Genomic DNA, 25,082 nt, shown 5'->3' on the forward strand with positions numbered 1-25,082 from the left:
TGCCTGGGGGGCTTGCAGGGTGAAATTCAAGTCCTGGGTTTGAGAAGCGGTGGATAAACTGACCTGGATGGGGAGAAGATACCAGGTCAGCTTGCAGGACGAAAAGGAAAAGGCAGAGAAGCTCAGAGCTGCTTTGTCTCCCAAGGTCCGGAGGATGCCTGGGGGGCTTGCAGGGTGAACTCCAAGTCCCGTGTTCTAGAAGCGGCAGATAAACTGACCTGGGTGGGGAGAAGAGACCAGCTCAGCTTGCGGGATGAAAAGTAAGCAAACATTATACTTTTGAATGCCAAACTAAAGATTTTTTTCTTTTCACTTTTATTTAGGCTCTGTGATTAATAATGCTATCAATAGTAATTTTTAGGCATTCAGTGCTCTAAGATTATACCCACCACCAGGGTGTCAGCATCCCTCCTGCCAATGTCTCTAAGGTCCCCTCCAACATACCCCTCAGCAAGCAGTTCTGTAGGTTTATTATCAGAGTCTATTTGCATTGGCCAGTTTTAAAACATTCTTCGCTATGTTTCTTTATATTCCACATATGAGATAAATCATTCTGTATTTGTCCCCTCCCTCTCTGACTTACTCAGTATACCCTCTCTTTCTATCCACAGAGCAGCAAGTTGCAGGATTTCCTCCCTCCCTCCCTTCCTCCCTCCCTCCCTTCCTTCTTTCCTTCCTTCCTTCCTTCCTTCCTTCCTTCCTCCCTCCCTCCCTCCCTCCCTCCCTCCCTCCCTCCCTCCCTTCCTTCCTTCCTTCCTTTCTTCCACATGCTACAAGACTTCATGATATTGATGTACAAAATTACTGCACCCTGCCAACTCCAAAGTGTCCAAGACCCTCTACCACCCTCTCTATGTCGCTTTTAGTCTACCTCTCTTCATTCCTCTCCCCTTTTTCCCCCGCCCCCACTGTTTGGGGTTCTGAGTTTTGTAATCCAAGGTAAGATTATATGTTTCTGTTTTAAATAAAAGCAAAAGTCATTTATCTCAAAGGTATAATGACATAAAAGGAAGAAAAGATACTCTATCATGTTCTTATTATTTTCAGAACAAAAATTTAATAGACAGGGTGATAGTGGCATTTCTATTCACCTAAAAATTACTGCTCTCCAGACTAAGATGTACCATAAGTCTTCAGTGTCACCAAAACAAATTTATTTTTTTCATTTTTTATGTAGGAGTATTGCTATTTATTCAGCCACTGATTAGCTGATTGAATTGGGCATGAACTCCACCTTACTTTTTATTTTTATTTTTTATAATTTTATTTATTGACTCACCATGAGAGAAGTTACAAAGCTTTCGAGTTTAAGTCTCAGTCATACAGAGAAACACCTGTACCTTCACCAGTGCCCATTTTCCAACACCAAAAACCCCAGTGTACCCCCATCCCACACCCTCCCCCTACCTGTGGGGCAGAAAATTTCCACATTATTCTCTCTCAACTTTGATTACATTCAGTATTTTGACAACAGACCCACCATTATTACTTGGTATTTTACCCCCAACACTCAGATCTGCTGAAAAGGCAACAGTAGACAATTTGTTTTCTATTGCTGGTTATGAATAACATATGATGTCATGTGGTTGCAGTAGTGGTTGTGCAATTTTGAAATTCCGAAATTTTAACACTTAAATCTGGAGGGATTTCTGCCAAAACCTGCTGGGTTCTGAGATTTCTTCCTGAGAATCTGGGATTATGGCCGTTAAGCAGATTGATCAGTACCCAGAAAGGCCGTTCATAGGCAGCAACTCGGGGTCTTGTTGGGACAGGAAGGAAAGGGCCGGCTCCACCTCCATCCCATGAGGCCCCGTGTGTCTTGTCACTGAGGGCCCAAACCTGACTGTCCAATGGCCTCTGGAGGATGGCGGCCACCAAGCTGCCAAGGGGGAGCAGGCAGAGGCACAGCACCCTTTTCCCCCTGGGGTGGCCCAGCGACAGTAACCTACTGTGCGGTTTGGACACATTTTTGCCAAAAGCCGCTGGGGTTTGAGATTTGTTTCTGAGTCTCTGGGATCATGACCATTAAGCAGCTTGATTAGGAGCCAGAGAGGCTGTTAGTGGTGAAGACTCGGGATCTCATTGCGGTGGGGAAGAAAGGCCCGGCTCCACCCCCATCCCAGGAGACCCTGTGTGTCTTGTCACTGCAGGCCCAAACCTGACTGTCCAGTGGCCTCTGGCAGATGGCGGCCACCAAGCCGCCAAGGGGGAGCAGGCGGAGGGACAGCACCCTTTCCCCCCTGGGGTGGCCTGGTGACAGTAACCTACTGCAGGATCCAGACTCATTTCTGCCAAAAGCTGCTTGGTTTCAAAATTTTTTTCTGAGTCTCTGGGATCATGGCCATTAAGCAGCTTCACTTCATCAGGAGCCAGAGAGGCCATTCGTGGGTGGCGACTCGGGGTCTTGTTGGGATTGGGAAGAAAGGGTCAGCTCTACCCCCATCCTGTGAGTCCCCTCGTGTCTCGTCACTGTGGGCCCAAACCTGACTGTCCAGTGGCCTCTGGAGGATGATGGTCACCAGGCCACCAGGGGGAACAGACCAAGGCACGAAACCTATTCCCATCTGGGGTGGCCTGGTGCTGATAACCTACTGTAGGGACCAGACACATTTCTGGCAAAAGCCGTTGGGTTTCGAGATTTGTTTCTGAGTCTCTGGGATCATGGCCGTTAAGCAGTTTTATCAGGAACCAGAGAGGCCATGCCTCTAATTATATAGCTGAGCAGGAGGTGGTTTGTGGGTGTGTCTCCTACATACCTAACTTTTGGCCAGTTACTTTCTTGGTAAACTTTGCCCAAGATTTTGGGGTCTGGCCAAAGGCACAGCAGCAATTTTGGGGTATTTGGAAGACTGAAGGCGCCATCATGCTGCTGATGCACTCACCTCACAGGTACAGATTGACCTGCTGGTGGCACCATACCCTCTACCAAAACAAATTTAAACATACTTAAACATTAAGATAGAGATAAGAAGCTGAAACCTTAATTTTGGAAGGTGAATATCTTAAAACTAATTTTAGCGATATGAGATAGACACATTAAACATAAACGGATATGTCATCATTTTGGCCAAAATGTCAGGAAAATGTTAGAAAATTAAGCTTGCAGACAATAATAAGGTAGCAGAGCCTTTGAAAAGGAAAAGAAGGCCAAAAATTGCAGTACAGTGGGCAAGGTACTTGCCAGCCAGGAGTAAGTCCTGAGCACAGCTGGATGTGGCGTAACCACACCTTACCTCCCCTCCCCCCCATGTGCCTTCCCCAAGAAGCATCTGATATAGAGATAAGAAAGAACAAATAAGACCTAACAGCAGTCACCTGATACTTGAAATCTGCCTAAATTACCTTTGTATGAGGTAGGTAAGACAAGTATCTGAACCATTTCAAGGGCATATGTAGTATGTTTTTTTTGTTTTTCTACTTAGTAATATTATTTTTCTTTATATACCTTGATAATTTTGGATATTGTTTAACATGTGCCAGAGATATGGCATGCTTCCCATTTCTTTGACTTTCCAGAAAATCTCCACATAGTTGGGTTTCTGATATTTTTCATGGAAGACTGAACACACAAATACCCATTTGTAAAGAAATCTTAGTTTTTAACGGACCCAATCAAGAGATTGCACATTGAAAGCTTTTGTGTGCAGCTATACACTTTTAATATTAGTCTTCTGATTAATATAGATTTCTTTTTTGTTTATATTTTAAGAAAAAGCCTTTATTTTGGAAAATATGGCAAAAATGTAAACAAAAATTCTGCTACATCATTCAAGGAAGCATTTTTAAGACAAGGCATTTTAACTATTTTAAAAATTGTTAAAATTACTTACAGTTTGAGATGTCATAACTATGGTGTTTTAATATAGATTTCTTAATGTTCATATTTTATTGCTTGATGTTAGAGCAGTTTTTCTTTCTACTTCATGGATGGCCAGTACTTTTGTTTAAGTACAACAGAAAAGATTCTGGGAATCATCTAGTGAGATTATGGAGGCTGACACAGGAAGTAGGGGGTTGTCTGGGTTATGTAGTCTCCTAAAATATGGGGGACAGGTTTCCCCCTGTAGTTTTGTACTAGTAGTATTGGTTTAGGAAGATCCAGTTCCTGCAGCTGGTAAGTGGGACTTACCTAGGCAGACAATGATAGTTAAGAGTCTTTAAAAGCTTGGTGGGTAGGCCTAATCTTCTTACCAACACCCCCCCCCCCCCCGCAAAAAAAGAGAAAAACAGAAGATTCTCATTCAACGTCTTTCAGAACAGAAATTGGCACTACTTGATTATTTAAAATTTTATAATGATGCACAGCTGCAAGATAGATGGAATTTATGTAGAAGCTCCTGGCTGTTAAATAATCTAATATATTTAAAAAACTGTCACAATATATTTTTTAAAAAGATTTATAATGGTCTTGAAATACCTGAAATGCCCATCCTTTTATAGATGTTTTAGTATGCAATTTGTTCTAAATGTCTAATCTTGAATGATTATATAATTTGCATACTGTTTTTTAGTGGCATGAATTAAGGGCTAATTGAAATATAATTTTTTGCAGTAAAATTATATCTTTTATGTAACACATTTAAAAATATTCTAGGCCAGTTCTAATTTTATAGTTTTATTATTTTGATTTAATGTACCAAATAATTAGTAATTGCTGCAAAGAAAGAAGATAAAAATGATTTTATTTCGTTTTTCCTCAGCAGAGTAAAAAGATGATTTGTAGAATAATGAAACAGAGCTGAGCACATTTCCTGGAACATTCATGAAATGTTCCTTAATTAATAAAGAATAATATTTAAGTATTTCTAGACTTTGGGAAAAGTACCCTTCTAAGTACTATATAAATTATGACAAGAATACTTTTCATCTTTACATTTGAAAGAATTTCATGCAGAGGTCACATAGGCCAATTTTTCTTAAAATATTAGGTTTCTGGTGATGCCTGACCCCTTCATCTCCTTTCACCTGCTTGCTTTCTCTTCCTTTCTCTTTGTGCTTAGAGTAAGTTCTCAGGTCTGAGTCACTTACACTTATAGAGAAAATTATAGAGAGAATTCTCTATAGTTGTTTGCATTTCTGTAGATCTCTAAGCAGCTGTCCAGACTGCACTTCGTTCTTGACTGTCTCTTTAATGATGTTCGTATAATCATGCTTAGTGAAGTCATTGAGAAGGAGCGAGATGGATATAGAATGATCTCTTTCATACGTGGAATATAAAAATTCATAATCTTGGAATAACAAATGACCCAAAGCTAAAGAATCTAAGATCTGGTCTACAGAGTGGAGTATACCAGAGCAGTGAGATGGGAGAGTGTGGTGGGGATGGTGAAGCGGGTGGGAGGGGATGACAAAGGGTGAGGGGGGTACCCTGTGACAACGGTGAAGGGAAATGGGCAACTATGGGAGTCGGTCTGGTATTGGAATGTTGTATAGATTAATTTCCTTCATTATTGTAAAACTGTAAATTATGGTGGCTTTGTTTGTATAGTTTGATATTTTTAATTTTTATTGAATCACAGTGATATACACATTTACAAAGTTGTTCACGATTCAATTTCAGTTATATCATGTTCCAATACCTGTCCCTTCACCACTGTACTTTTCTCACCACCAGTGGTCCTAGAGTCTCTCATGCCCCCCACCCCTTGTCTGCCACTATGCCAGGCACTTTTCTTCTCTCTCTCACTGTCTTTCTATGTCTCTCTTTCCTTTTGGGCCTTATGGTTTGCAATACTGATAATGAAAGGTTGTCAGGTATATCCCTTTACCTCTCTGAACTCTCAGTTCCTGTTCAAAATGATCATACCCACCTATTAGTCATGTTGGTCCCTTCTCTATCCTAATTTCCCTTTGCGCCCCCCCCCCCACTCTTGTGGCAAGATTCCAACCATTGACTAGTCCTCCTGGACCCTGTTTACCCTGGCCTTGGGTATTAATCTCATACAAAAAGATATACACACATACATTTCATATCCCACAAATGAATGCAGTCATTCTATACCTGTCTCTCTCCTTCTGAGTCATTTCACTCCTCAAGGTACTCTTCATGACCATCCATTTATAAGCAAATTTCATGACTTCATTCTTTCTAATGGCTGTGTAGTATTCTAGTGTGTAGATGTACCAGAGTTTCTTTATGTTCTTGGGAGCTCTGATTGTTTCCAGATTCTGGCTATTGTGAATAGTGCTGTGATGAGCATAGAAATGCAGATGATGTTTCTGCTCTGTGTCTTTGGGTGCCCAGTGTATACTCCCAGAAGAGGTAATGCTGGGTCAGATGGAAGCTCAATTCTAGTTTTTTGAGGAATGTTCATATTTTTTTTCTAAAATGGCTGGACCAGTCAGCATTCCCGCCAACAATGAAGGGGAAGTCTTTCTCCCCACATCTGTGCTAGCACTGGTTGCTCTTGTTCTTTTGAATGTGTGCTAGTCTCTGTGGCATGAGATGATACCTCATTTTTATTTTGATTCACATGTCCCTGATGATTAGTGTTGTAGAGTATTTTTTTATATGCCTTTTGACCATATGAATTTTTTCTTTAAGAAAGTTTGTTCATTTCCTCTCCCCATTTTTTGATGGGGTTGAATTTTTTTCATTTTAAAGTTCGACCAAGGTCCCATATAACTTTGACCTTTGACAAATGGGTATTGGGTAAATATTTTTTTTTATCTTAGACACTGTTTCTTTTGAGGAGCTTCTTGGTTTCATGTAGTTTCATTTGTTTATCTTTGCTTCCACTGAGCAAATAGCTTTGGAGACAAAGATAGTTCCTCAGGAACAAAGTACAGCCTTAGAATCAGTGAGCAGCAGTATCTTCCTCCAGTTCTGTCTAGTGGTGAGGATATTTTCCCCATCTGAGACAAAAAGCACCATCATACTCTTCTGTAATTACCGAAGTACTTGTCTCCAACTGAAGTGGCTCATGTCTTCTGCCAGCATCCATGAAATAATAAGTTTAGGATAACTTGTTAGCTTGCAAGTTGGGTAAAGCCTCAAACCCTAAATAAAATCTGACAAAAGGTTGCAGCAGTATTTGAGAAAGGTTCTGGTATGCTGTAGTGTCATTGCTATACTGGGCACAGAAAACTTTTTTACCTCCGGCTAGCAACCGTTTGGGATATAGCTATAGATTCTGAGTTTCAAGAGAAATGAATTTTGTCATAGAGTTGTAAGTAGAAGATGGGGAGAGATCCAGAAACCTTAGTCACACAATGGGCAAAACTATAAAGCCTTGGATAATCCTCATTTAGTGAGGGTATTTGGGTTGGAATAGAGGATATCTGTGAAGAAAGAGGAAGAAAGGGTTGGTAAAAGAAAGAAGTTTCCATCAAGCTTCAGAGTAACATAAAGTTATCTATGCTTATAGAAGCTTTAATTCACAACATTTTACCACCTACCATATTGAAGATTATTACCTTAATTTTTATTTTTTGTTTGTTTTTCGTCCACACTTGTTGGTGCTCAGGGGCAACTCCTAGTTCTGTACTCAGGAATTCCTCCTGGCAGGGCTCCAGGGACTGTATGGGATGTTGGGGATCTAACTCAGGTCAGCTGTATGTGAGGCAAGTGCCCCACTGAACTATCTCTCCAGCTCGTAGCTTAATTTTTTTGAAGCTAATTTTGTGAGCGCTCTCTTTGGGGGATTCCCCCCTTCCCCCACTTCCTTTTGTTGTTGTATGTTCCATAGGGTTCACACACTTAAATTTTATTGTTTTACCAGGTATTGTACACCATTGGTTGTAGTGCACTGGAGTTCACATACAGGTTGTGATGCTCGCACCCTTGTTATGGCACTGGGGCTGAGAGCATCTGGTACATTAGGTCACTCTGTGTTTTGTAGGCCTTACACCATCTTCCCTTCTGCACTCCTCTTTATGGTTTAAAATACTTCCCTAGTGCCACTTTGAAAACTCTAATAACCTGCACTACTGGTTATTCAGCCTGGCTGATAATCCATGAATTCTAGACTTCAAGAATTCTCAGCTCCCTCTGACACCCTCTGAGTTTGAATATACAAAAGGAACCAACATGGTGGCCACCTTCTGTTGTGGGAATCATTCAGGTTGTTCTGGAGGCGTGCAGTGAGCTCTTCCTTGTTTGCTGCAAAATAAATTAATTGTATTTTATTTTTTACCATAGGTATTTTTATCCGGCGTCATCGAATTGCTCTCCCGGCTCCTGATGATGATAAATGGTACACTGTGTATGATTTCAATATCGGCATAGACGTGGTCTTTTATGGCCGGACTTTCAAAATTTATGACTGTGATGGATTCACAAAAAACTTTTTGAGGAAAGTAGGAATTAAATTGAATCCCCCGAGAGAGTGTCCAAGAGATCCGTATATAAAGATGCGCAGAGAGGTGAGAAGTTGGTATGGCTATGACTTCTTGATTTCATATGGAGAATACCATAGCAGAGGCAGCAAAGGACATTGTTAATCCTGATGGAGAAGTGAAAGAACTTTGGGGGCCAGAGTCACTGGACTTGTCTTACTCTTCTCTGTGCTAGAGGGAAGACTGGGTATTGATATGGGGTCATAAATGTCTAACTCATGGGGCTGGAGCGATAGCACAGTGGGTAGGGTGTTTGCCTTGCATGCAGCTGACCCGGGTTCGATTCCCAGCATCCTATATGGTCCCCCCCCCCCCGAGCATCACCAGGAGTAATTCCTGAGTGCAGTGAGCCAGGAGTAACCCCTGTACATCGTCGGGTGTAATCCAAAAAGCAAAAAAAACAAAGTCTAACTCATTATCTGCACCCCACAGAGAATATCACTTTGGGCTGGAGGTGTCTGCAGTGAGTAATCTATATGGGACAGTGTTTAAGCGCCCACAATTGGCTTTTGTGATCAGGGACAGAATAAAAATTGAGCTTACACTTTACCCATTTTGAGCTTGCCTTTACCCATTTTGATTGCTGAACTCTAGGAAAAACCTTTTTGCTGAAGCAAGCCAGGGGGACACATTTATTATTCTTTTTCTTTTTTTTGCTTTTTGGGTCACACCTGGCGATGCACAGGGGTTACTCCTGGCTTTGCACTCAGGAGTTACTCCTGGCAGTGCTCAGGGGACCTTATGGGATGCTGGGAATCTAACCCGGGTTGGCCACATGCAAGGCAAATGCCCTACCTGCTGTGCAATTTCTCCAGCCCCGATTTTTATTCTTTCTAAGGATTATCAGCTGCTTTTTGGGTGGCTTCTAATGCAGAAATGTTCTTGAAGAGTGAGGAGGGCTGTATTTCTTGCCGCCAGCATGAAATGATACTTCTCTCCAAATTCTGGTCCCAGTTTGAGTAGAAAGGAAAGAAGAATCAGTGTTAGAAGTAGTATCTTTTCTTTCTAAAAATTAATTTTTAATGACCAAATTAATGTTTTTTTAAAATTTTTATTAGTGAAATACCATGAGGTACAGTTGTAGATTTACAATTTTTTGTGCTTGGGTTTCGATTATACAATGATCAAATACCCATCCTTCCACCAGTGCCCATTTTCCACCACCATGGATAATATCCCTCCCACCCCCATCCCCCCCATCCCACCCTGCCTCTGTGGCAGGGCATTCCCTTTTGTTCTCTCTCTACTTTTGGGAGTTGTGGTTTGCAAAAGAGGCATTGAGTGGCAAACATGTTCAATCCATAGTCTACTTTCAACATGCATCTCCCCTCCTGTGAGGATCCTCCAAACACCCGACCAAATTAATGTTTTACAAACGAAGTTGAACACCCAAAAGAGAAATGGCATATGGAATGTTACGTACCTAGCCAATCATCTTGCTGAGACTTAAACTCAATTTTTTAACTTCTTACACTGATCTTCCTTTCCCCCCTCCTCCTCCTCCTCTTTATCTTCTCCCTTATTTTTATCTTTCTGCTTTTCCCCTCCTCTTCTTTCTCCCTTTTCCCCTACTACTCTTTCTCATTCTCTTCTTTCTGCTCCTTTTCTTTCTCTTCCTCCTGCTCCTATTTTTCTCCTCTCCTCTTCTTTCTCTTCTTTGTCCTCCTCCTGTTTCTCTTTCTCCTCCTACTTACCCTTTTTCTTTTTTATTCCCTCTTCCTCTTCTTTTCTTCCTTCATTCTGGGGATCAAAGTTAGGGCCATTTACATGCAAGGAAAATATTCTACCACTGAGCCACATCCATGATTCAAATATTACTGTTCTGTTTTTGTTTCTTTTTGCCATGCTGGAGAGAGAACCCAGGGCTTAGCAAATATAAGGCATGTCCTCTACCACTGGACCTACCCTGATTTTTATTATTATCATTTTTTCTTTTTTCTTTATATTGAAGCATGGTTGCTTACAATAAAATAACTGTATCACTGTATCACTGTCATCCCATTGTTCATTGGGATGAACAGGCACCAATGTTCATCCCTCGAGCAGGCACCAGTAATGTCTCCATTCGTCCTAGCCCTGAGATTTTAGCAAGTGCCACATTGGAGGCTCATTCAGGGTCAAGGGAATGAGACGCATCATTGTTACTGGGTTTTGGCGTGTGGAATACTCCATGGGGAGCTTGCCAGACTCTGCCGGCTGGGCAGGATACTATCAGTAGCCTGCCGGGTTCTCTGAGAGTGAGAAGTAGACAATAAGAGGTTGCGCATCTGTGAATGCGGCCATGCGCTTCCAGGAGTATAGTCTCTGCGTCTTGGCCGTTGATGGGATTACACAGCGCCGGTGAAGTTGGTCGGTGTAATGCCTAGCTACTGAAAGATGGGGTATCTGGGTGGAGGAGGCCCAATTCTGATCTGAGCAGCCTTGGAGATCTCAGCCCCAGGTCCCACACACATGGGTTTCTCTGCCAGTTTCTTCATGCGCGAGGCTCGTCCGAGCATGTGGAGAGTGGTCTTAAGCATGGCTGTGTCTGGAGGGCTTCAGCTGTCCGGGCTCTGCTTGGGGCGGGGAAGGAAACTCAACCCCCACCAAAAAAAAAACACAGAAATTAAGTATTAAACATGTAGGAGCTGGAGTGATAGTATAGCAGGTAGGGCACTTGCCTTGCATGTGGCTGACTCAGATTTGATTGCCAATACCACATATGGTCCCCTAAATACCACCAGGAATGATCCTTGAGTGCCAAGGCAGGAATGAGGCCTGAGCACAGCTGAGTATCCCTCCCAAATAAAAAAAAGTTCAGTGGGTGATCTTAAATACACGTGCTTGTATCATACATAAAAATAGACTATTTCCACCACCCTCCTAGGAAATTCTCTCATGCTTTTGCAATCAAGCCTTCTCCCACCTAGGTATAGCTTGTGTTTTCCTTTCTATCCCTATTGGTATATTTTATCTCATTTTTATTGTTTCTAAACTTTATCATTTATTTTCTTACATAAAGGTGACATAAAGTATAGAATCAAATTCTTCCTAATCTCTTATTAGAAGCATGTGAAATAATTTCTTCGTCCCTGTCTTCTAACTCCAGCAGAATTATTCTTTAATGTTATATACCTATAATCTGCTGAGAAATACATATGGTTGATCTCAGAATATCTTAAATTCTTTTGATATTACACCTGTATGAATTGCTTGCTATGCAAGTAGATTTATGTTTTGGGTTAATTTTTACATTTATTTTATTATAGTTTATGTAACTTGGCTATAGTTGTGCCAATATTTATAGTGTTTATGTACAAAGTTTCTGTACTTATCTGCCACCAAAGTGCCTTAAGATCCTCCACCATTTTCTTTGTGTCATTTCTAGTTCAGTTTTTTATTCTCCCTTTTCCCCCACTACCTGGTAGTCTGAGTTTTGTAATCTGAGACCATGGGTTTGTCATTGATCGGTAGTGTCTGTTCTCTTGTTTTATTTTTATGTATACCACAGATGAGTGAGATCATCTGGTATTTGTTCTTCTCCCTCTGAGTTTTTTTGTTTAACATGATGCCCTCCAATTCCATAGCAAGTTGCAGTGAACTGCAAGATTTCATCCTTTTTATAGCTAAGTAGTATTCCATTTTGTGTGTGTGTATTTGTGTGTGTGTACCACAACTTCTTTATCAATTCATCTGTAATTATACAATTTTGTTGTTTCCATATCCTGTCTATAGAATTAAGTGGTGCTGCTATGAACATAGTTATGTATATTTTTTTCAAATTAATGTCTTTGTGTCTTGAGGGTAGATGACAAAAAGTGGGATTGCTGGATCTGATGGAAGCTTTGTTCTTACTTTACTGAAAAACTTCCATACTATCCTCCATAAAAGACTTACAAATTTCTGTTTTGGGGTTTCAGTTATAAAATCATCTAGTACCCATCCGTCCACCAAGGCCCATTTACCACCACCACGGGTCCCAGTATCCCTCCTACCACCCATCCGCCCTATCCCACCCTGCCTCTGTGGCAGGACATTCCCTTTTGTTCTCTCTCTCCTTTTGGGTGTTGTGGTTTTCAAAAGAGGCACTGAGTGGAAATCATGTTTGGTCTATAGTCTACTTTCAGCATGCTTCTCCCATACTGGGAGGACCTCCCAACACCCTTTATTTGGTGCTCCCTTCTCTATCTGAGCTCCCTTTTCCCCTAGCATGTGTGGCTGGCATCCAAGCCATGGAGCAAACCTCCTGGTACTAATCTCAGCCACTCTTGGGTGATAGACTCCTATTTTGTTACTTTGTGCTCCCGAGATGAATGCAATCTTTCTATGTCTATCCCTTTCTTTCTGACTCATTTCACATAACATGATACTTTCCATGTAGTACCACTTGTATGTCAATTTCATGACTTTATCTTTTCTAACAGCTACATAGTACTCCATTGTGTAGATGTACCAAAGTTTCTTTAACCAGTCATCTGTTCTTGGGCACTCAGGATTTTTCCCAGATTCTGGCTATTGTAAACAGTGCTGCAATGAACAAACAAGTGCAGATGTCACTTTGACTATACTTTTTTTGTCTTTGAGGGATATATTCCCAGGATTGGTATTACTGGGTCAAATGGGAGCTCAATTTCTAATTTTTTGAGAATCGTCCATACTCTTTTCCAAAATGACTGAACCAGTTGGCATTCTCACCAGCAGTGAAGGAGGGTCCCTGTAGTTTTCTTTCCTGTGGTGTATTTGTTTTCTTTTGGTATTAGAGTGATATGGGCTTCATAAAAACTGTTTGGGAGACTTCCTGTTTTTTTCAATTACCTGGAAAAGCTTGAGAAGAACTGGCAATAGGTCCTCTTTAAATGTTTGGAAAAATTCGCTAGGGAATCTATCTGGACCTGGGCTTTTGTTTTTGGGAAGACTTTTGATTACAGTTTCAATTTCCTTGATGATAATATGTCTATTCAGTTATTCTATATCTTCTTGATTCAGCTTTGTGACATTATAGGAATCCAGAAATTTATCCTTTACTTTTAGTTTCTCTTGTTTCGTGGCATCCAGACTTTCAAAGTAGTCTCTGTTGATGTTTCGAATTTCTTTGGTTTCTGTTGTGATATCCCCATTCTTATTTTTTATTCGATTTATTAGAGTTCTCTCTCTGTTTCTTTGTGAGAGTTGGTAGTGTTTTATCTATCTTATTTATTTTCTCAAAGAACCAGCTCTTGGTTTCATTGATCTTTCAGATTGTTTCTTTGGTTTCCATGTAGTTGATTTCTGATCTAAGTTTTATGATCTGTTTCCTACTGCCTGATTTGGGCTCCTTTTGTTGATCGTTTTCTAAAATCTTGAGCTGTGAAGTCACGTTGTTTATGTGCATCCTTTCTTCCGTCCTGAGAAATGCTTGCAGAACTATAAATTTTCCCCTTAATACGGCTTTAGCTGCATCCCCTAAGTTCTGGTAGCTTGTGCCTTCATTCTCATTTGTTTCCAAGAATCTTTTGATTTCGTCCTTGACTTCCTTCCTGACCCACTCGTTGTTCAGCATTGAGTTGTTTAATTTCCAGGTGTTTGGTTTGGTTCTCCGTGTCTTTGTGTGATTTACTTCTATCCTCAGTGTATCATGGTCTGAAAAGATTGTTGATACTATTTCTATTTTCCTGATTCTGTTGAGATGTTTTGCGGCCTAGAACATGGTCTATTTTGAAAAATGTTCCATGCGCACTGGAGAAGAATGTGTATTCTTTCTTTTGGGGGTGTAAAGCCCTGTATAGGTCTATAAACACTTTCTCTTCTATTTCTTCTTTTAAAGCTAATGTTTCCTTGCTGAGTTTTGTTCTTGTTGATCTCTGCAGAAGTGATAAGGCGATGTTGAAGTCTCCAGCTACTATTATGTTGCTAGCAATGTCCTCCTTAAGATCTATTAGCAGTTGTTTTAAATATTTAGCTGTTCCCTCATTAGGTGCGTGTACATTTAAAAATGTGATTTCTGCCTTTTGTAGGTATGCCTTGATGAAGAGAAAATAGCCTTTGCTGTTCCTTCTAATCTTTTTCAACCTAAAGTTAATGTTATCGGATACTAGTATGGCCACCACAGCTTTTTTGAGGGAGCTGTTTGCTTGCCGGATTGTTTCCATTCCTTTCACTTTGAGTCTGTGTTTGCTCTGACTGTTGAGATGAGTTTCTTGTAGGCAGCAGAATGTTGGGTTTAGTCTCTTAATCCATTTTGCCACTTCTGTGTCTCTTACTTGGTGAATTTAGAATGTTGACGTTGAGAGAAATTATTGTTATGGGTTTTTTTGTCATCTTTCTGTTTACGCTCTGTTGTGCTCGTAGGGTTTGTCTTGTCTTATAGTAGCCCCTTTCGTGCTTCTTTTAGGTTAGGTTTTGAGTCTATTAAGTTCCTGAACTACTATTTATCTATAAAATAGTGTATGGTTCCTTCGATTTTGAGTGAGAGTTTAGCTGGATAGAGTATTCTTGGTGAAGCATTCATTTCAGTGAGATTTTTCACTATATCTCGCCACTGCCTTCGGGCTTGGAGGGTTTCCTCTGATAGGTCTGCTGTGAATCTAAGGGGTACTCCTTTGTATGTGATTTCTTACTCTGTCCTTGCTGCTTGCAGTATTGTGTCTCTATTGGCAGCATCCATCATTCTAACTATGATATGTCTTGGAGTGTTTTGTTAGGGTCTCTCTCTTTTATCTGGCACCCTTCAGGCTCCTTGAACCTGAATGGCTGCATTGTGGAGCTCTGGGAATTTTTCAGCGATGATTTGTTTGTCCATGGCTTTTCCATTGGGATTGTTTCCCTGAGCTTCTGGTATTCCAATGATTATAATGTTGTTCCTCTTGGAATCATCTCCTAGGACTATGATTCTCTCTAGAGCTATTTTGAGGTCTCTAGCCATTAATTGTTGTTGCCTATTGGCTTGGTGCAGCTGATCTTCCAGCTCACTGATTCTCTCTTCAGCTGTGGTCATTCTACTGTTGAGGGCACAGACTGAGTTTTTCATTTCATCTATGGAATCTTTTATTTGTGATGTTTCTGCTCTCATTTCTTCCCGCAATTTGTAGATATTTTTTCTGTCATGTTTTTGGATATCTGACTGTTTCATTGAGTTGATTGAACATCTTCATGACTTCATATCTAAATTCTTTGTCAGATAGGCCCCTTAGGTGAAAAGTATCTACAGAGGCTTCTGGATTCTTTTCGTTGTCCTCCCCATGTGGTGGGGATTTGCGCTGGTTCTTCATGTTGGTGTGTAGGTATGTGGACTAGGTTCCTTGGTATGGCTAAACTACCTTGGGCTGCGTGAGCGTTGGCCCGCCTAATATTAGGGCACGCCCACTTCTACCGAAGCCACACCCACTTTTGAAAAGGCCATGCCCCTACAGGTGCCTGGTTTGTGTGGGGGGGTAGTAAAGATTGGGTGTAGGAGAAGACCAGCACAGCTTGGGGGACGAAGAGGAAGAGGCAGAGGCTCAGGGCTGCTTTTCTCCCAGAGTCCTGTAGGACGCCTGAGGGGCTTGCAAGGAAGAAATTCAAGTCCCAGGTTTGAGTACTGGTGGAAGAACTGACCTCGGTTTGGGAGAAGATCAGCATAGCTTGGGGGACAAATAGAAAGAGGCCTTTTTGCATTGAAATTCTTAACAAAGCATCACAGAACAGTTTGTGGAAATGTCCTCTCTGTCTTGGTGTCTCTCTCTCTCCTTCTCTCTCTCTCTCTCTCTCTCCTTGTGGTGCTGGAGATTTATTTCATAATTTCACACATGTATGTCTCTGCTACTGAGGGACAGCACTGGCCCCAGAAAAGCTACCTGTAGGTTCTTGGTAGCTTGTATCTCAGGAGTGACTATGAAACAAACAGACAAATACTCCAAAACCCAAACAAACAGAAGATACTAATGTTTTTTGTCTTTTTCTCCATTGACAGCAATTAGAATGTATGGAGCCTTTACGACCTTATGAGCCCCATGACACCCTGAGAAGTTTCCTTGAGTATGATAAGAAGGTTTTGCGTTTCTACTGCCTGTGGGATGATACACCTTCATTCTTTGGGGACCGTAGAAAACTTGTCCTGCATTACTATTTGTGTGATGGTACTATCGACATCAAAGAATTGCAGCCACAAAACTCTGGCCGGTATCCTACATCGCGTTTCCTCCGTAGGGGAAAGCTGCCAAAGGTAAGGTGTGGATCCAGAACCACAGTTCAACTTTGTTTGTGGGTTTCAAGAATCTAGTCACTCACCATGGAATGTTGTGTGTGATCCCTTCATCAGACAGTTCTCCTATATTAGTTAAGGTGTTGAGGAAAGCATTTCATTTTATGGACTCCGTTATTATACATCTATGAAAACAGTACAGAGTATTACTTATCATAACAAGTTGGAGCTGGGATATTCTTAGCTTACGGCAGATAAGTGAAAACATCAAATGCTAGAGGAAGTACCAATTCTTCATAGGGTTCAAATTGTATCTTATGAAGGTAAGTGGTTTTAGTAGGAATTGCTCAGAGCCTTGGACAGGACACTAGTCTCTCACCACATACAAGCAACAAAGTTGATCATGGTTTCGGTTGTATCTGCACACATGCACATACAGAGAGTCATGGACATATGCACCTGCACATCCAGAGGTCAATGCACAGCAGTGATTCTTCTGAAAGTAGCAGCAAGACTCCAGTCAGTCACTGACTGGTGTCAGTAGGTGGCTTTAAAAATGCTTTTCTAGAGAGACAGGAGGGGAGGGGAGGGAGGAGAGGAGAGAGAGATGCCTGCCAAAGAGACAGGCGGAGAGGGGGGTGGTTTGGGTGGGTGGGGGGACTGGGGACATTGGTGTTGGGAAATTACACTGATGGAGTGATGGATTTTGAAACATTATATAACTAAGACTCAATCTTGGACAGCTTCATAACATTCTATTACGGTGATTCAATAAAATAAAAAAATTAAATGCTTTTTTATTGTAGTTTTGATGACATGGTTACAATAGCATTTATGTTGATGGTTTTGATGTTCAAAGTTACTATACTTTTACCACCACCAAAGTGCTTAAGGCCTGTCCAATGGAAAGTTTGTATTTTATTTACCATTAAATAAAGCTTCCAAGCTAAACTCTGTACATATTTGTGGCCATTTGTAAATTTGGCACAGTTTAATTTTTGGGTGCTGCCAAAATTGCACAGTGAAGGCCTGGCTTCAAATGATAGGTCTTCCGCTTAATAGCTCTGTGACCTTGGGAAAGTCACTTAACCTCCCTGAATCTATTTCCTTATCTCTATAATGCAGTTAACGAGGTCTTGCTCTGAGATAACTGTAGATTGAATGAGCTAAGAGAGTGAAAACACCATCTGAGGAGCTATTAATACCCCCAAAGACACATAAAAACATAAAGGTTTTGCCGCCTTATGATATATTTTCCATGTATAAAGTATTTTAAAATTTTTTATTGAGGCACTATATTTGACAGGATGTTAGTGATTTTCATGCATATGATGTTTCAACACCACATCTACCACTGGAATATCTCCTTCTCTACATCAGTGTCCCAAAGTCTCCTTCTGTCATCCTGCCCCCCCCCCCCGTCACCCTCTTTGGGGCTCATTCAGAAGGAAAGGGACAGATATAGGATGATCTCTAATATGTGGGATATGAAGAAACATAGTAAAGGTATAACAAATGCCAAAGACCAAAGAACCTGAGAACTGGTCTACACTGTATCACTGTCTTCCAGTTGTTCATTGATTGCCTTGAGCAGGCCCTAGTAACGTCTCCTTCGTCCTAGCTGTGAGATTTAAAAAAGTTCCACATTCGAGGCTCTTTCAGGGTCAAGAGAATGAGACCCATCATTATTGCTGGTTTTTGGCATATTGAATACACCACAGGGAATTTGCCAGATTCTGCCATGTGGGCAGGATACTTTTGGTAGCCTGCCAGATTCTCCAGAGTAAGGACTGGATGATAAGATGTCGCACGGGCTTCCGGGAGCAGGGTTTTATAGTCTCTGGGTCTTGGCTGTTGATGGGATTACACGGCGCCGGGGGCAGTTGGTGGGTGTAATGCCTACATACTGGAAGATGGGGATCTGGATGGCGGAGGCCCCAGTCCCAATCCGAACAGGCTTGGAGATCTACACCCCAGGTCCCGCATACCTGGGTTCCTTCCTCAGCTGATTCCTTCATGCGTGAGGCTTGTTCGAACGTGTGGAGAGTGGTCTTAAGGATGACTGTGGCTGGAACCAGGGGTGTTCAGCTGCTGGGGCTCTGCTCAGGGTGGAGAGGGAAATTCAACCCATCCTCCTCCAAGGGGCCCCTGTGAGGACAGCCAGGTGCAGAGGCAGGAGACTCTGTGCTGTTCTCTTCCATGAGCAGGGTTTTATAGTCTCTGGGTCTTGGCCATTGATGGGATTACACGGGATTACAGAACTGGGATAAAGTATTTTTAAAAAACTTAATTCTCAGTGCTGCTAAAAGTGTTGCTACAACAATCATTTCTTTCCCTTTTTTAACTATGGATTTGTATTTTATTTTCTCAAGTTATTTGGATTTTTTAAAAAAAATTTTATTAGTGAATCACCATTGGGTACAGTTACAGATTTACAAACTTCTGTGCTTGTGTTGTAGTCATACAATGATTGAGTACCCATCACTCTACCAGGTCTTCCTCAGTTTTTGTAGTTAGTGAAGAGAAAGGATACCTACTATTGAAGCAATTAGAGAATCATACTACTTTATCATTTGATGGGTTTGCTGAAGTCTGGAATGGGAATCCAGTAGGATGGAGGGGTCAAGTGGAAAGATATAACTATATTAGGACCTTGAAGGATTTCAGACCAGCTTGCAACGTCGGAGGCTACATAAGGAGAGAGGGTTACAGTCTGTGTCTTATCTTCCTCTGGATAGCCAAGAAGAACCATACAATGCATTATTCCCACTTAAATCCCTCCACACACAGTGTATTTAGAGGGCATCTATCACATTTTTTTAAATTTTTGAAATTTTTTTTTCTTTCAGTATGGCCCACCTGGAATATATGAGCCTGGCCAAATAACAGCACAAACAGTTCTCAATGTGTATGGAGGCTACTCAGTGACCCGAGAATATGGCTTCCTGTTGGATAAATATAAGGTGAGGAACCTCACATTTTATTACTGTTTCCAATGTGATTTTCCTGACATCTGAATGTGAGGTAAGTTATATATTACTCTCTTGTGAGACTGATTGTGAATGAAATCTCTCAGCATACAAATATATGCATTGTACTTCTGTTTAGCAATAATAAACAAGTGCATATATATATATACCTATATATGCATTCCATTATTATTTGCAAATATTGTATTGTTAAAAATGTTTGATGTGGTTAATATTGACCATATTTTGATTTTTAAATTTGATTTTAAATAATTAGTGTCGATTTTAAAAATAATTTATATTTTTCCTTTGCGAAGGGGTACTTCAGACTTTGAAGGGTTTGTGTTACTAATGCTGTGTTCCTTTGTTTTTATTAGCCAGAAAAATTACATCAAGAATTTTACAAAGATACAGACCTATTATTAGGAGCCAAAATTGATGTGTGGGGAAGGAAAGTGCTTCTTTGTAACTGTGATGAATTTACAAAACTTTATTATTTGACTAAATATGGAATTGGTAAGTCAACCATATGTCATTTTGAAAACTTAGACTCTTTGTAACTTACTTAAGAATTGGCTTTCTGACAGGCATTGCCTTATTTATTCCTACCAGAAAGATAGTCTCATTATCCCTATTTTATTTTTACTTTACGGTGAGAAATTCCTTTACAATTTATTCAGTAAAAATATCTTTTGATATCTGCATTTTGTAGTTGGAAAGGTAGCAAAGCAGATCATCTTTAAGCTTGAGTATTCAAGCAAAACCTTAACAAAAAACATGAAATAAAAAGACAAAGTGACCAGGAAGGGAATAGCTACCACAAAGCTATAGCATATGGTAATACATGCCTTCAGTGAATACAGATTATAGTAATAAATGTATTCCTTGAATTTCTGCTTCGTGGTCAGAAACTGCTCAATTAAACAATTAATACAATCTGATTATGAAGTTGCTTGGCTTCTTGTTGCTCCTCTTAAATCTCTTAAGCAGTGCAATTTGAAACAAATTTAGACTTAATATCACTCTCAAATTACTTACAATATAAGGGTTATTCACCAGAGGTTGTGAACATATTCCATAATTAATCATATTTACCAATTAAGGAACAAAATTAAATTGTCTAAGCCTTTGTCACTAATTAATAAAACAGATTTGAATATATTTATTAATAAAACAGATCTTGAATATATTTATATTATGAACCACTGGGCTGGAGCGATAGCACAGCGGTAGGGCATTTGCCTTGCACGCAGCCAACATGGCCGACCCAAGTTCAATTCCTCCGCCCCTCTTGGAGAGCCCGGCAAGCTACCGAGAGTATCTCGCCCTCACGGCAGAGCCTGGCAAGTTCCCCGTGACGTATTCGATATGCCAGACACAGTAACAACAAAGTCTCCAATGGAGACGTTACTGGGCCCGCTCGAGCAAATCGATGATCAACGGGAGGGCCTTTTATGAACCACTGGGTATGGCCCCCAAACAAAAATGTGTAGATTGTAAACAATGTATAGAATAGTAAATGCATATATTGAGGGACAGTTGGCAAGAATCGGGTTATTACCACTGATACAGAGTACTGTGCCCCAACACAGAGAATTGGTTGTTCAAGAAACCAGTATTAAAAATGTGAAAGAGGACACAATCCTAGGAAGCAAAGTTTTTAACATGCCAAATTTAACAGTTAATTTAACTGTGATCTTGGCGTAGCGTGCAAAATATACCTTTTGCTTTTAGCTCTGTTTTTGTGCTCCCTATTTTATCTCATTAAATTTTTTTTTATTGAATCACTGTGTGATAGATGCTTACAAAGCTGTTTATGATTAGTTTTCAGTCATACAGTGTTCCAACACCCACCTCTTCACCAGTGTACATTTCCTAGCAGCAGTGTCCCCCAGTTTCCCTCCCATCACTGCCCCCTGTTCTTTTCATATGTCTTCACTTTGAGTTTTTATCCAATTTCAAATCTCTATCTCTACTTATTTTTCCACATATTCCTGGATCATGACTGTGATAACTGTACCATCGTCACTCTTTGTGTTTCTCTTCTCTGCTCTTTTTGTCACTCTTTTCAAGTGGTGTGAAATATATATCTGACAATTTTTTTTACCCATCATGAGTGGCCTATCTCATTGATGTTGGTATTGCCTACTCACTATGATGTGTTTCTGATATCTGGATGTTTTTAATGTGGTAAAAATTTTCTGATCCAGTATACTGGATATACAGTATACAGTATATCCAGTATATAGTTATGGAAGGAAATGCATTGTGATCAGCCTGTCAGGTGAACAACAAGGAGGCTAGGGAGCCATGGCCATCAGCTACATTTTATAGGTCAAGAAACTGATGTTTTAAAGGGACTAATTTGTTGAAGGTCATAGAAGAAAAAATTGTGAGCCAATACTTGTGCTTGTCTGCCTGTTGCCAAAGATGTCCATTTTCTCTTAGAGTCATCTTCCTTACCACCAAATGTCAGGGCTACATATTCTGAATCAGGGACTGAAATGAAATTTGAAATGCTTTCCTTTTAATTGATTTCTTGCTTACTGTTGATAGGTCTTATCATGGTTTTCAAGAGAATTTTGTCATGCGGGTTTGCTCTGCCTTTCCTGGTGAGGCTCAGCTATCCTTCCAGTGTCTCTTTTCTTATATACCAATTCCATTTAGAAAAGGAATGAAAAGTTCAGAATGAAAAGCAGGGATAAATTAAATACCTACTATGTACAGGCCATTGCAGTAGACTTCAGAGCTAGAGATTGGCGAGGAGTTTCTAGGCTGAAAGGGGAGCAGAGACCATAGCATGCTACAGTCTTATGTGACACAGGTGGAGAATCTGGTATGAAACATGAAAAACAAACCCCCCATTTGTTCAGACTGCCTGCTTGACTTCTCGGGCCCTCTACTCCAGGCTCCACACACTTGTTACTATTTATCTTAGTGAAGGTGATAGAAGATGCGAACTTTCAGGTTGGCATTTGAAGCTGGGTTGGGTTTGCTCCTTCAAGCACATGTTCTCCCTTGAACAAATATCTCACTTGCTTGTCTCTATGTCTCTTTTGCTTCTTTTTACACTCTTGGAGCAGCCCATGTTCTCTCTTGAGCACATACTTCCTCACTTTCTCTCCCCTCACATCTTTCTAAGTAAGATTGTTCAATAAGAACAATCTTGCTTCAAAAAATGAAAATAAAATACAAAGCTGGGTTGTGAGGTGTTGTTTGCTCCTTCACTCCTCTCTGAACCTTGAAATAGCCCCAAGAGTGCATTTCCCCAAGTGATAAGATGGAAGAGCCTGGCAAGCTAATGAAAGTATCCCGCCCCCACGGGCAGAGCCTGGCAAGCTCCCCGTGGCATATTCGATATGCCAAATATAGTAACAACAACAGGTCTCATTTCCCTGACCCTGAAAGAGTCTCCAATCATTGGGAAAAGACGAGGAGGAAGAGGCTGCTAAAATCTCAGGGCTGGGAGGAATAGAGACGTTACTGGCACCCATTCAAGTAATTCGACAATCAGCGGGGTGACAGTGATACAGTGATAAGACAAGTCAGATGCAACCCAGGCATCTTTAATTACAAGGGTCTCTAGAATGAGACAAGGCCCAGTTTGTTACTTGGTCTTCCCATTGTGCAATATTCCTGGCCTCCTGGGAATCTTGATATTGCAGAAGAAGGCACACGGAGCACACAAAGGGGTTGGAATAAAGGGGACTTTCAATTTCACTCTTCTGTTCTTTAAGGAAATTTGTTCCACTGGCTCTCCATGCCAGATTGGTCAAAATGTGCATCTGTGTGGCCAAAACTTGGTGGTCTTTTATTTTGTTTTCTAAAATTGTTCTTTTTTTTAGTAGGTACACAAACACATTGTGTTTGTAGGGCACATTTGTTTCATTTATGTTAGAGACTAATCAGCAAGAGACAGCCAGGAATGTGCTTATAGTGGATGCTGTGGAGAAATTTTGGGGAAATGAAAACTTGGTCTTTAAATACTATAGATGCCTACTTAGCATCAACAATATTCAATGTCCGCCTCAAATTTTGGAAAAGCGTGTTATATGTATGCATACATATATTTGTGTATGTGTGTGTATATATATAGTGTTCTTTTGTTGTGCTGAAAGTTTAATTTAAGGTTTACTTGTATTGTCCTGGAAGTTTAATTTCACATGGCAGATATGTGGTGATTTAAAAACATCATATCATCCCCATGCCTATTTTTGGTTTTAGGCCACACCCAGCACTGCTTAGGGCTTACTACTGACTCTGTGCTCAGGAATCACTCATGGCAGGGACTGGGGAGGGGGGGCCCATATGAAGTGCTGGAGATCAAACCTAGTTGGTCAGCCATATGTAAAATAGTACCCTACCTACTGTATGTACTGTTTCAGCCCATTTCCCTTAAACATAAAATTTGCTTTATTTTGAAGAATGTAAAGGTTGCGTTTGGAAAGATGAATATATTACTGGAGAGACATCATATAAGCCTCTCAATAGGTTTACAAGAAACCTTCAGAGGGGTGCAGTAATTTACTGCACTCCAAATAGCTGTCATGGGCAAATGTATCAGCTTCAAATGCCCTATGAGCCATTTCACTTGAGCCCTTGTACTTGATCCCCTGAGCACCGCCAGGAGTAACTCCTGAGTACAGAGCCAGGAGTAATCCCTGTGCATTGCCGGGTGAAACCCAAAAAAGCAAAAAAAAAATAGATAATTTTATTGTGTTCATAAGAGCACTTTATGCCTTTAAAGCTGATGAGTGTTACGTATTTGAATAAAATTATGCAAATGCAAAATTTTGATGCATTTTATAGTCACACTGACTTTTTATAGTTCTCATAACATATGTTATAACGTCCCATTTAACAGACACTATTATTATACAACATTTTTTGAGTAATAACAATGCACTTAATGTAACTAATGATTAGAAATTATATTCATGATCAGGGAAATAGAGTGAGCCAATACTCTCAATCTTTATATTTGCTTTTCACGAAGTTTTGTTAAGATTAAACTAATATGTTTAAATGTTACCTAGATGCAGTTTTGTCTGATAATTAGAGTTTTGTTTATAATTTATCTGTTCCTAAAAATTCTTAGCACAGACCTTATGTTTTGATATTCTGAAGCATGAACTAGAACTAAGTTCTGCTAATTGTAGTCACATTTCCTCTCTTGCCAATTATTGTGCTCAATAGAATACCTGGTGTCTTCACCTGCAGCACCTCAGGAAGGAGCTGACAAATACCAACAACACAGCTAGGAACTTCCCTAAGCAGTGATTCAGGAAGAGATTTCTAATTGTAGCCTTGGTGTTTTGTACATTCTTCTACCTAATGAAAACTTAATGGCTATTGGGAGGTTTAAAATGGCAGAGAGACCAAGAGAAGTTTTCTATAGTTCCAAGAAAGGTACTTGGGTAAACTCTCAAGTTATATAAAAGTGGAGGGTTTGAAAGAATTTGGAGATATTTAAACCCTGTGACTCCTAAAAAAATGAGGTTCTTTGGGGACATTCAAGGACTCTAAGAAGGCAATTCCGTAGACCTTTCTCACATAATAGTCCAGTGTGATTTCCTTACCAGGAAGATTGATCATCCCGCTGACCATGGCTTGCCTGCCAGGCCAATTTATTCATTATT

General features: G+C 40.5%; 1 protein-coding gene across 2 annotated transcripts in view; it reads left to right on the top strand.

Moving 5' to 3' along the window:
* The window catches only part of EFHC2 (EF-hand domain containing 2), a 316,613-nt gene that overhangs the window by 155,713 nt on the left and 135,818 nt on the right, over nt 1–25,082 (top strand). For both annotated transcript variants that reach the window (XM_056131212.1, XM_056131211.1), the window contains exons 4-7: nt 8,141–8,364; nt 16,244–16,495; nt 19,324–19,437; nt 19,821–19,959. In XM_056131212.1, coding sequence (XP_055987187.1) covers nt 8,141–8,364; nt 16,244–16,495; nt 19,324–19,437; nt 19,821–19,959 — 729 coding nt within the window. The remainder of the gene's footprint in view (nt 1–8,140; nt 8,365–16,243; nt 16,496–19,323; nt 19,438–19,820; nt 19,960–25,082) is intronic.

The sequence above is a fragment of the Sorex fumeus genome, unplaced genomic scaffold, assembly GCF_029834395.1.
Source record: "Sorex fumeus unplaced genomic scaffold, SorFum_2.1 ptg000086l, whole genome shotgun sequence".
In the NCBI taxonomy this organism is placed as follows: Eukaryota; Metazoa; Chordata; class Mammalia; order Eulipotyphla; family Soricidae; genus Sorex; species Sorex fumeus.